The following is a 13,591-nucleotide window of genomic DNA, read 5'->3' on the forward strand; positions in this document are numbered from 1 at the left end:
GTTCTCGCTGCTGCTGGTAGTGGAGGGTTCTGGGGATTGGAGTCACAGAGAATAGATACTTTTGTTCAGTGAAAGTTCTATGCATCTTTTGTGCTGACTTCATTTAAAGTGGTGAAGACTGTAGTCACATGTGTTTGTGTAATTGGAGGCCAGCAGCCATGGTCTGATTGGGCCAGCTGTTCTACTGGAGTTTCCCTAAATGAGTTTACCTAGTTTCCCCTCTCCCTCTCTTTTTAGGGCAGCTAGTAGAGGTTAGGCTATGTGGAGAGCAGTGGACCAAATGTGCAGTGGTGGTGAAATCAGGCACATTTTGTCCCTGTATCTTTAGCCACAGATGTTCTATGTACAAACTGAACGACCAGGTTCAGCATTGGTTTTTGTATTGGAACATGGGTCTGTGTTAAAAAGAAAACTTTTGGAGTTGGATATTGAGTTGCTTCCTATATGAAATGGACTATGACATGTGTTGATTTGATCTGACATTGCAAATGTGTGGCAAAAATGCGGGACAACGTCTGCGTGGGTTGTCCTGTAAATCCTCTCCAGTTGTGCCTGGTGAGGCTGTAATGACCAAAAGATGGCCTGACTGGGCTGTGGTGATGTATGGACAGAGCCAACCGCTGCTGACAGCAGTGGGGAGAAAGGACATATGAAATGGGCTCAGGTATTAGATTCCTGCTGATCTGGGATCCACGCATGCCTCCCATGTGGTGCTGGGCACCCTTTGATATTGAGCTGTGGGCACCAGATGCCCCAATGGGGACATGCTCCCCTCCTGTGCTCTGTGGGGCCCCTCTTTCAGCAGGGAGCAGGGGATTGTGGGCCATGAGTCACAGCATCTGCTGTGACGCTGATCTGGTGTGCTGTTCGGCTCCTGGGACACTGTCAGTCACCAACCCGTCCCCCCCGTCCCCATCTTGGGCCTGGCCCAGAGCGAACCCCTTCCCCCCCAACTCACTCCCCCTCCAAAAACAACCTTCTTTCCTCTCAGAGTGGAGAGGCATCTCAGGACATTCCGACACTGCGTTTAACGGTTTAGAGGAGATAAGTGCGAGGAATGCTGTTCCCTCTTTAGCGTATGCACCGCTTATCTATAAGAGCACCTGACAGGAAGTGTGCAAAGACTTAATGATGACGTCAGCAGCAGTGAGTCTGTGCTCTGCTGCCGTGGCTGTACTGTACAGTACTGCATTGTACACCACATCGCTTTGCAAAAATCATGCATCATCCCGTCAGCCTCCCTAAAAGGACTTTGACCAATCAGCACTTCCAGCCTTTTCGAGCTTCAGCTACCCATCATCCAGGAAATCAGTACATTAAATTATTTACCAAACGGAGGCTGCAGAGCACTGGATGAGAATAGAAGCATTTACTTATCCCGGTTGACAGTACAAGGTTTCTATTTTGGATACAATCAATTTATAGTGCTTGATATTTCCGGAATGTTTAGGGTACGGTACCTGGTACGAGAACAATGCACCCTACAGAAAGTTCTAATTAAAAGTCCAGCCCTTTCCGTGTCATTCATTATGACTAGCATCATGTTCGTGTAGTGCAGGTACGTTAATCTGCAGAGGTCTCTGGGCCAATGGAAGGAGGTCCGTGTGACTGAGAGTCTCAATCTGAGAGAAGCATGTGGTCTTTGACATTCACAGCTGCAGCATCTGTTTCTCTCTGCTCCACTGAGAGCGGGTGATGATGAGGATGTACTGTAGACTGTGCTGAAGTTGTAGCATGACAAGCATGGCCCTTCACGTTCACATCCGCATGGATTCTGCCTCAGGCAGGACAGCAGTTTTGAGGGGGTTATTCAACATGGCTGACTGAAACCTTCTCAGATTTTGTACAGGATTAAAAAGTGAGCAGTTAAAAGTAGAGAGGTTGCATAATAGCATGTACTTACTGTAGTGCTGTAGATTTCATTAAAGCTGGTATTGTAAGTGTAATTTTTCTCCTGCCGAGCAATATTGTAAAATGGAAAAAGGAAAAATTACAGATTTCAGCCCTTGAGCAGATGCTGTTAAATACATTTTATATTTGTTGTGTATATTTTGATGGCTGAGGAGTTATTTCAACATATTATATAAACTGTGTGAGAGGCAGTATTGGATGTAGGCTGCGCTTTCAAGAAATTCTGAAGACTGATGCTTAGCACTACGCTGTATGGCCATTTCTGCTTAAGACATCAGATTTATAATCAATTCACTGAAGTAACAACAAATGTCGTTAGAAGAGGGATCTGCTAGTGATTTCTGATTAAATTATCTGGAATGGCTGTGCTCTCTGTACTTACTGAAATATAATCACAACTTTTAATATGTTGCTGCCCCTCCCGCCAGATTAATCCCAGGTCCTGAAGGAACCACAGCAACATTTTAGCTAAAAGTGACAGGGACCATCTATCTTAGGCTCATATGATGCTGCTCATTGAGGTAATGGTATTCACATACGTTGAAACCCTCTGTTGTTATTGCTTATGAGAGCTAATGGTTAACAGCAAGATGCGAATAAAATCTTGACAACAGAATTGCACCCCCTGTGTGTGCGAGAGAGAAAGAGAGAGAGAGAGAGAGAGAGAGAGACTATGTGCGTTAAGCTGGGAGAAATACAGGTTATGTGTGTGGAAGCTATCCTTTATGTTCCAGTAGGGATGCTTCAGAAAAGACGCCTCGCTACCGACATCCCCCATCCTCCTCCCCTCCCTCCTCCTTGTTTTTTCTTTCCTCTGTGAGGAGATCTTGCAACAGTCAGGCGGAAGGCTAACCCTGCATCTAATCGTCTCAGGCTAAGTTTCGAGTATAATGACTGAACACTTAAGAATCAACTGCTGCGCATTCAATTACCGTTTTTTACCTGTATCCGGAAAAATATGGAACTTAACTGGCGCGTCAACGTTTAACATCGCTAAAGAGTTAACTGGATCCGTAGGACACGTGGATGTGTTGTATTTTTGTGGATGAAACGCCGTAAGGAAAAGGCTAAAGGAGAAAGGGAGGTATAGAAAATGCAGTTTGAGACATTGCGTCAGTTTTGTAGCTCTGTTTTTTCTCATTTCAACGGGGCTCTCTCTGCACCTCAGAATATCCTGCAGACAGAGCTATTGGAGCAGGCGCTAAGCAACATCGGGTGAGTGATGCATTTGAAAGAACAAGTGATTTATGAAGGGGCTTCCCCGTTGGCAGATCAGCGGCGTGTTCATGCTCGAGGGGTCCGTTTATTGATCGCCAGCCTTTGAGGAGTCATATCGGGAAAATGCAACTGAGAAAAGCTTCGGTGAGCAAATGGAAAGATCGTGAAGGTGGGGGGTGGAGGGGTGCAAGGTTGAGAGCTGTTTTAATGCTTAAAATGATCACAGTAAGCATGTACACAGGGAAAGACGTATTTTAGTATTGGTGCTTTATTGGTTGTATGGTTTAATTTAGTTGAGCAGCTGCCTTCGTGGGAAAGCAGCTATAATTACGCAGTAAGCGACACCATAGACATCCAAGCCAAACCTCTGCATCGCGTTAAGTTATATAAAACCCTATTTAGCTCGTGCGTTTGTGTGCTTTTCTCGGTGGCAACTTGTAAAAGAATCGAATTCCTCTGACCAGTGGTCATTGTCGTCATTGAATCGTTATTTAAATCCATTAGATGACGACCAAACATAATATTGTGCCTAATTAGAAATATATCGTCTGTTTTTATTTTTTTTAAATCCAAATGAATAGCTTCTAAAATGCAGTGAATAGAAGGAGGAAAACTAGTCAGCCTGCAACATCAGGCAAAATCATTTCCAGCCCCTGAGCAGCGAGATGTACAGTACTGTAAGAGGAAATGCATTTTGAGTTAATGCTGTTTAGAAAATGTGCCATTAGTCAGAATGAAGGTTCCTCTCATGTCGGCTATGTAGGTATGTATGTGCGTGCGTGCGAATTTTGTGGCATTCTGGTTTGCTTATCAGTTATCACGTCACTATTGGGGGTTTTCTCAATAGTCGTCCAGGCCTGTCAAAAGTACATTGTGCACGCTCAGTCAAATAAAATTATTATTATTAAGAATAAGAATATATGGCTATGAAATCATGGCCTCTGTGATTTGATTGGATGATTTGTTTGTATATCTGCTGCTGTCTGCTTTAAAAATGGTAGGATATAAAGATAACCTGGCTGTTTTTTACACTTTTAATGTCTTCATTATATTAATTCTGATTCTAGTATGGGTAGCCTATCTCAAGCCTTGATATGGAAAATGTGTTGGTTAAAAAGGAAGCCCTGCATTGTAACTTATAAGCCATTTTAGTGGACCGCACAGTGCATGGTATGTAGGGACAGTGTAGTATCCCCCCCCACACACACACACATCCATACATGACTCAGAGAGGGATGCTGTGTTTCTGTGCCTCTGAGGAATCTGTGCCCCTCACAGTGGCTTTTCTATAGATGTTTCTATAGATGATGGCTTCTAATGTCTGTTCATCCAAACAGTGATTATTAGTATTTCTGAAAACATCTAACCACCGTTTTATGGAAAATAGCATGTTAGCGCATTGTAGACAATCTACTGTATGTATGTACAATACATGACCAAAAGTATGTGGACACCTGATGTCCAACATCTCATCCAAAATTATAGATATTAATATAGAGTTGGTCCACTGTTTGCTGCTATCTCCACTCTTCTGGGAACGGCTTTTTGCTAGATTTTGGAGCATTGCTGCATGGATTTTTTTCCATTCAGCCAGAAGAGCATTAGTGAGGTTGCGCACTGATTGGACAATTAGGCCTGGCTCCCAGTTGGCTTTCCAATTGATTCTAAAGGTGTTAGATGGGGTTGAGGTCAGGGCTCTATGAAGGCCAGTGTTCTTCCATGCCATTCTTGACAAAGCAATTTCTATATGGTCTTCACTGTGTGCCTGGGGGCATTGACATGCTGAAACAGGAAAGGGCCTTCCCAAACAGTTGGGGAAGCATGGAATTGTCTGTGTGACGATTCTGTCCAGAATGTGATTGTATGCTGTAGCATTACTGTAAGATGTGCCTTCACTGGACCTAGGGGGTTTAGCCCAAACCACGAAACACTGCCCCAGACAAAGGGGTGTCCAGATACTTTTGGTCATATAGTGTATGTATGTAAGTATGTACAGACGGGTGACAAATTGAAGGAAAAACGTGAATAAATGAGTGGAGAAACATACATGCAGATGGTTTCATGTAGGTGTAGTGCACAATACAATTAAGCAACTAATATCCTATCATGATCTGTAACATGTATGAAAATGCTGAGCGGGCCCAGTTGACTTCGATTTTGGATCAAGAAGGCAAGAGGAAAAGATCTAAGTAACTTTGAAAGAGGTTTATTATTGGGGCACAGATGGTAGGTGCTTTAGTCATAAAGACTGCTCCACTGGCTAGTGTTTCAATAGCAGCAGTGACTAAAGTGACATCTGCATTTAGATCTATGGGAAAGACATCAGTTAATAGGGTTGGAACTTGTGGTTGAAAGTGCAAATTTGATGACTGTGACACTCATGCATTAGTGTGATATGTAAGGCAAAACAGAAGAATTAGCTCTTCCTCGGGTGACTGAGAATATGAATGTAGGACGTGATCAGACTTTGTCAGCAAAAACAGTCCGTCAACAACTACATAGAGAAGGATATTACAGCAGGGTTGCAGCACATAAACCCCTCATTACAAAGACAAATGCACATTTGAGAATGCCATGGTGCAAAAACCATAGGCACTGCTCTATAGAGATGTGAAAAAGTGATATGGTCAGATGAGTCATCCTTCACTATATTCTAAACCAGTGGGCGAGTGCATGTGTGGTATACACCGAGAGAACAGCGCAGGCCTGAATGCTTGACTCTTACAGTGAGGGGGTCGGTGGCTTTGTTATGCTGTAGGCATTTTCCTGGCATTTGTCACCCGTCTGTATGCATGTGTGCATGCGTATGCCTTGTACTACAGCAGAGTGTCAGCTCTAATAAATGTGTTGTCTAAACAGTTGCAAATGGTTAAAAGAAGCCTTTTAGCTTTTCACCCCTGGTGCAGCTGAAAATTTTTACTCCTTGTGAAAATTTTGGCAGATATTTATATTTAATATTTTTATATTTTTCTTTACAAATACTTTATGTGGTCAAAATCTGTTATGCTTATCAAAGACTGGGTTGATAGATTTTTCTTTTTTAGCCGGCCTTTCATTTTAATTCATAGATAGGTTGGAATTCAAAAACATGTTTCAAAAATAAAATGTTCTGTGCTTCCAGCATATATGAAACATCACTGGTTTACTTTTTTGGAACAAATAATATCCCCTCTGTGGTTTTCTCCTGTATTTAGATCCACCAAATGTGTTTTTAAGTCTCTATATTAGGAGCAGTGCAGCTGAAATATGTGCAGTTCTCCCATACAAACACCCTTAACCCAGCCAGTATTTTCCTCACTGCAGGCTACACAGTACTACATGACAGATAGCAACAGTCAGCAGGGGCATATCTGTCCACAACTGGGAGTCTGTCATGTTACGACCTGGTCTAGGTCAGACCGTAGCAGGAGAATAAAGTATAAGGGTGGTGAGTGGGAAATGGTTAATGGGAAGGATAACTGAAGACCGACCGACAACTCTGGTCTTTATCAACTCCGTAGCCCCAACCGAGATTTGCATTGATGAAATGAAACGCCATTCAGATTTTAGCCGACTCCTGTCTTGACGTCATCCCTACTTTTCAGTTCTAATTCATCCTAGTGATACTGGCAAAGAGGTGCTCTGAAATGTTTTCCAACTTGGCTAGACCAGTAAACCAAGTATGAACAACAAGATGTAGATCTTCACTAAGATCTTCTGTACTATGTGGTACAGTATAAAGCAGTTTAGTTTTGTCCATGGTGTCTTTTTTAGTACCGTGCAAAGGGTACATGCACCTTGTCAATTCTAAGTCCAACACCTGCTAGAATGCTGATACCTGCTATAGACTGACAGTGCTGTTTTCAGCTCTCTGACATGTTTCCTGTTCACTAGGTCACCGGTGAACAGGAAGTGACAACACAATACATCTTCATTAAGATATTGTCTACAATGTGGTATGAAGCATTTTAATTTTATGAATGGGTGTTTTTTTAAATAAAAAAGATAAATACGTCAAAATACGTTTTCTTAAAGATTGCCAAAACGGGATTGACCTCCCTGCCCTGGCAAAATGAAGCCAGTGGTTTCCTCCGGGTTACAGCCAGCCAGTCAAATTAAAGCAGAATATGAATGTCGCAATTGTTGGCGGCCTATGGAATTTTTCTTGAGATGTGTGTGGCCAGTGCATAGAGGCTGGGTTCTAGCTGTCCTGACTCCTGGCCTGACATCGCTTAACAAGTGACAGCAAGGTGTGTTGCAGCTGTGTTAGGTGTCACTGCCACTGTGCTTTTGAGCCACAGAACCTATGAGCAAGGATACCGATCAAAAGGGTTTCTGATGGAGCTGCAGCTCACTGGAAGGTGGAACAGCATCATATCTGGAATAGCCTATCACTGGTTTTCTGTAGTAGTTATCCAAAAAAAATAATAATGATAATTGTGTCAGTGGTACTAGTGGTGATTCTCTTCTTTATTTATGAAACAGAAACATCTGTGATGGGGCTGTGGGTTTGTGTTTCAGTAGGCCTATAACTTACTTTCTCTGGCATGGCTTCTTAATAAGGACTAAAGGCACAAGCGTGGATTTACATGCGTTATTGTGCCAGCGTTTGATGATGAGTTACCTGGGAGACTGTGGGAGTTGTCCTGGCCTGTCTCTCCTTTCCCAGGATGTGAATGTTCTGCCAGGTGGCACCATTCAGCCCAAAATGCAGGGAGGACAAAAATCTCTCTCAAAAACCTCAAAAATCTCTCCAGAGTCTGGAGGTGACCATTTTAAACACAGGCCCACGTACTGTAGGAAATAAAATGGCAAGACACATTTGTTTTAAATAAAAATAGCCCACTCTATAATTGTAGAAACAGTATAATTAGTCATTTGTTTGGTTGTAGAATGCTGATATATACACTCCTACTCAAACTAATCATTGATTTGTGTTGGGAGTCGCATTTATTTTAGCGTATAAATGGTTGCAAACACTGTGCATAATTCGGGCCAGTTCTTGATGTCATTAACAAGGTTTTGCATCTTTCCGAACATATTGGTCGGGCACGCGTGTGCAGCGCTGCAGCTGTCTCTGCGGCCGTCCGTGAATACAGTTACGGGAGAGAAGCCCACCGAGTCCGCCCGCCACCACAATGCACCTCTAACAGCCCTCGTGACCGAGGCCCTTGTTCCTGTTCCGGCCCTTTCCGGGGTTCTCTCCGTGCGTTACGCCGCTAATGGCACGGGCTGTTATGTAGGGCTGCGCGTGCATTATGCATGCGTTTCGGCAGAGGTCCTGATGGCGTGGCAGCGGCCGCGCTCTGAAGCCCTGGACCGTGCAGGGGGGCACGGCACGCCGTGCGCTCGAGGTGTTCGTGTCAGGGAGGGCCCGGGTGCAGCCGAGCGGGATCGCCGGGGCGTGCGGCGGGAGTGGAAGCACACGTTCTGTCTGCCTCAGCGCTCCCGCTAATAAACAGTCATGCAGCACGAGTACAAATGAAGTCGGAGCATGTGCGTGTCTTATTTAAAAGCCAAAGCAGGTTCTGGGGTTAACCGCGGTAAAAAAAAAAAAGAAACAAAAAATTGATATTAAATAGAAAATGAATTAACTTGGAGATTATCCCTGCAAACTTTCTAGTCTGGAGGAGGAGGAGGACCAAGGGGGTGGGGAGGAAGCTGGATTGATTGGGGGGACAGACTCTGCAGAAATGGAAAGATAGATCACAGCTGCAGCTTCGGGGGCTCCTGCTCCTGCCTCGGCCCCAGATTAATGCTGATGTGGCGACGGAGGCAAAGGAAACTATGAAAAAATAAGGAGCAGCAGACCAAGGAACAACCTGAGACAAGGACCCCTGCTGTGCCCTTTGAGAGATGTTTCCACGGCTCCACAGGGTTCACCTGTACCTGCAAAGGCACACTGCACTCTCCCATTCCATCTGGGCACACTATGAGATGATAGAACCACTCAGAGGCAATTATTGAATTTGTGTTGTTATATAAATGTATGTGTGTGCGTGCGTGCGTGTATACAGTATACATGTAACTGTATTTATGGGTGGAGATAAACATGACAGTATGTGTGATTGGCATGGCTGTACGGTATAATAACATGCTTTGGAGCTTTGGAAGCAAGCTTTGGAGCAGATCGATGTGGGATGTTTCACGGCGTAATGTGAACGCGTCGGTGTCGCTGCAGTGAGCTGTGTGGTCAGGCACACATTAGTCTAATGTCCTCGGTTGTGGGCTGAGGGCAGTCCTGGGCTAAAGGCTAATGGTAGCTGAACAGGGTCCTGCTGTTTCTGCCTTACATTCCAGCACACATGAATGGAAAGCCCTGGCTCAGACCCTAGCTGCTTGCAAAAGTGTGTAAAAAGGTGCAAGTTCTGTTCACTGTCCTAGAGTTCCATTACTGTAAACTGCCATGGCACTGAAAAATATCAGACCAAATTTTCCCCATTTGGTTTTGAATTTTATAATACAAATACAAATACAATACAAAAATACAAATACAATACAAAAATACAAATACACAATTAAAAGTCATTTCTAGACAACTGTTCACAACTGTAATAAAATAATAATAATAATAATATTATCATTTAAAAAGTGACAATGTACTTTACAAAGAAGAATATGAAAATCTTATTAAAATTGCCACAAATTTCGTAAGAATTTTAATTGATATCAAGTCTTCCTATGACCTTCTTAAGCATTTCTTTTAATAGTCACACACGTCGTCTTGTGAAACCAGGTGACCAAAAATAAACAATGGCACTTATTGCAGTGGAGTGTTCATAAAATTAAGCATCTCTCTGATTTACCGGCTTATGTAAGTCACACATGATATCAGTTGGTGTGCAATGAGTATTTGGTTGTGTGCATATACTTTATATAGGCCTACTTACAATTTGCCAATGAGTTACATGTGTAGCTGTTGTTTGGCACTGAAGGTTAAGCTTGCTTCTGGGACAGTCTGCTGTTGATAGATTTGTATAGGTATAAGTGTACTATAAAGAACGATAATTTCTGTTAATGCATGCTTTAGGACTTCATGGACATTTTACAGAGGATAAAACCATGTACAGTGAAAATTTTATCAAACAGTGATCAATGACACGGTCAACAGTGAGTGAGTGAGATGCTAGCACGTTATGAACTTTCCAAGAATAGACTTTAGAAAGTTATTAAGGAATACCTTCTCCCCAGGAACAGACCTGATATGTGAATTACAAATGTACTCACTATTTTATTGCTGGAAATGCTCTATTTTCTGAATTTATTCTTACATTCTAATTCCTCAAAAAAGAACAAGTTTAAGAATTCACCTTCATGCAGACTTAAAGAATCCAACGTTCAACCCCCCCCCCCCCGCCCACACCCCCTCCCGTTCTGTACTGTCCTCAAAAGTAATAACCAGTTTAGAGAGGAATGTAACCACTTTGTGACTACTAGTGACAGTGGAAAGTTCAACTCTTTAGATTCTTACCTTGGATAGTGAAGACCAGCTCAACACTAGGGTTTCATTGGTTAAATCTGAGAGAGCTGTGTACTGATCTAAATTCTCTGGATGCGTGACCGTTTGAGCACATCCCATAGGGGGGAAGGGCTCTATTTGGAAGGCCTCCATTTCAGCTGCCAGCTAGACGCCTCTGACACAGACAGCTGTTTTTCCGACGTTGTTCTTGACGTAGTAGCAGAAAACATATAATCTATTCTTTGCTCCTTTTCAAATTTGAAGTGGTTCTTTAAAAGCTGTGGCATGCAGAGCCATCTCTAAGCAATGTGACCATAGCACACCACAACAGAGCTTGTTTGTACTGGAATATTGGAACGCTGGAATATTAATATATGTTAATGTGCACCAATGATTTTCATTCAGGACGTTGCCTATTCACCAGCGACATCTAGCCTATTTCCTTTGAAAATATGTCGGATTGACTCTGACTATGTTGACTGATTCCTTCATTAAATGTGATTTTTTCAAGATTTCTGTGTAGTTAGTTGAGCTTCCTGAATTGTTCGATTTGATTTACTTCCCTGGCTAAGGATTACTCTTTTCTGGTTTTGATGTTTGTCCGTGCTGAAGTAAATTGACTTATAACATCCCTTGTGCCAACTGTTTAGCACAGAAGTCCAAACCAATAAATAGGCTGTTATACTTCCTCTCATTACTGACTCACATACCGCCTGCCTGTCTGGCTCATGTGTGGACACTTTATTGCAGATTTTAAAAGGCATATGGGCTCCAAGTAAAAGTGTGTCTGGATTCAGTGTATGCTGCAGTGACCGTGGGTGTGTTGACTGTTGGTGGAATTTCCTTAAGGCAATGTGTAATTGACCACAGCATCACTCAGGGAGGGAGAGTTTTCAGTCTGCAAGATATTCCACTGTCCGTTACTCCCTACGCTCTGCAGATGAGTACCGCTTCCCAGATTGTTGTGGATTTGTCAAGATTCCATCAATAGTACATGGCCGTTCAGCACTTTTATTCCTGTTTGTATGAACTGTTTGCTGTAAAGCGTCTGCTACTCTGTGAAGGGTCTTTGTGACAGCTCTCTGTAAAAAGCACTGTACAAATAAAACGGAATTAAATTGAATTGATTCTTCTGCCTGTACATTACAAAGATGAGTTGATGAGATGTCAGTAAGAGAGGCCAGTTTGTACCTCCGGGAATTAATCTGGAATGACATGGGGATGCCGTATTCTGCTGGTGGACAGATTCACATAAGCCCATTATTTGCATTCAATTTAAGTACTGAGACCAATTATTTGTGCTGATTTACTATTATACATATTAAATTAGAATCATCCAGAGTCCTCAGGTTTTTATTCATTTTTTTTTTTTACAAAGATCAAAAAATTTGCATTGGAATTTTACAATTTTGAACTGCACACACTTAGCTGTTTTTTAATTATATTGCTCCTCCCAAATACATAGACACACACACACACACACTTTAAATGATCAGAGGACCATTTAACCCCTGCCCTTGCCTACCCCAGTGCTTGGCGTTCCTGACCCCTGGTCTTCTCCCCTGGGGCCACTGGGAATTTCTCAGTGGTGCTGTGATCAGCAGTTCCAGGGAATCATGAAGTCAATCAGCAGCTGCTCTGCATCGCACCCCACAGTCTCTAGAAAATAATTACAATACAAGAGAAAATCCAATCATGTAACTGCACTCTGACCTCTATATCCTCGTTTCCTACTGTATATGTGACTGGACATTGTTTCTCACTCTTTGGCTTTTACTTTGAAGAGTTTAGACCAGCAGTATGGTACAGTAGCAAGGGTCTCTGGGAAATCTGAAGTTTTTTCTTCTTTATGTCATTCTGCTGCACCTCCCTCTCTCTCTCCAAATACTACACTTTCATTCATGTAGGCATTGAAAAGCATGGCGTGTGAAATGATTACCTTTGTCGGACCGTTTTTGTGGGCCTTTTTAAATTATTGCTGGTGTTAAAAATAGCTGTGATGGTCATTGTGGATTGAGCAGCCCAGAGGCAAGTGCGGTGCTTACTGGCGTGGAACAAAACTGGATTCAAACTGAAATTCTTCCACAAGACGGAAATTTCTTCTGCACCGCACACAACTCTGCATCTCTGCACTAATGCGGTCTGACCCCTCGCTGTTGTCTAGCTGTTGCTTATGCCGTACATTCTGCTATGTCCTATGGACTGTCCTGCATTTCTGAGTACTTATTGCATAAGGTGCCTATGCGCTTTAGTAGGCGAGAGCTACACAGTGGTTGAGTCTTGGAGGAGAGACTGAACTGAGCATGCTCCGTTGCTGTTGAGTACTGCTTAGCCCACCACCATTATTTGTCCTGCCAATAAGAACACAGGTTTTTAATCAGGGCCTCTAGGTCCTTAGGGCTTTCTTTTCCTTTTTCTATCAGTTCCGGCAGGCACAAAACCAAATGATTAACTCATATTTTGGTGTTCCTACAACCAACACTAGCACCGACCTCCATGAGGATACAGCCAAAATGGCTGTATCCTCATGTACAGGAAGAGGGCGCCATCAGGGTTATCTGCTGAGCAGCCCGTGTGAAGAGGTAGTAAATCATTCATCAGTTAGCATCTGAATGGTGTGGACAACATTTACCTTGTTGTCAAGCCACTGTAAAGAGGACCTGTTATGTTTTTTGTAAGAATTATTAAACCGCCATCTGACTCACTCTTCCTCTACCCCCTGCCTCTTCGGCATCTGTGTGGCTATGCAGGCTTCCTTGATTTCAAATGCAGCTTGTACACAGAATTTAGAAATACTGCATGTTTAGCAGAATCACAGAGAGAACTGAGTATGTGTGTGGGCTGGGCAGGGGCGTCAGGGGGGACGTAGAAATGACTTGGAAGACTACTGTGCTAAAAACCAAACATTTTTTTCTGCATTTGAATTAAAACAGCCTCAAATGAATGGTCAAATGGATCAAATGCCTTCTCGTCATTGACCTGTTCTCTCTTCCATTTGTCTATGCATAATGTGTCCAACAGAGT

General features: G+C 43.0%; 1 protein-coding gene across 33 annotated transcripts in view; it reads left to right on the plus strand.

The window, feature by feature from the left end:
• Positions 1 to 13,591, plus strand: part of LOC135261523 (regulating synaptic membrane exocytosis protein 2-like) — a 161,520-nt gene that overhangs the window by 35,781 nt on the left and 112,148 nt on the right. The window contains exon 1 of one of the 33 annotated variants that reach the window (XM_064347916.1): positions 1,006 to 3,126. The exons of the other annotated variants lie outside the window; for them this stretch is intronic. Coding sequence (XP_064203986.1) covers positions 3,005 to 3,126 — 122 coding nt within the window. The 5' untranslated portion in view covers positions 1,006 to 3,004. Of the gene's footprint in view, positions 1 to 1,005; positions 3,127 to 13,591 lie in introns of those variants that run through there. 33 annotated transcript variants of the gene reach the window in all.

This window comes from Anguilla rostrata, chromosome 8, assembly GCF_018555375.3.
Source record: "Anguilla rostrata isolate EN2019 chromosome 8, ASM1855537v3, whole genome shotgun sequence".
Lineage (NCBI taxonomy): Eukaryota > Metazoa > Chordata > Actinopteri > Anguilliformes > Anguillidae > Anguilla > Anguilla rostrata.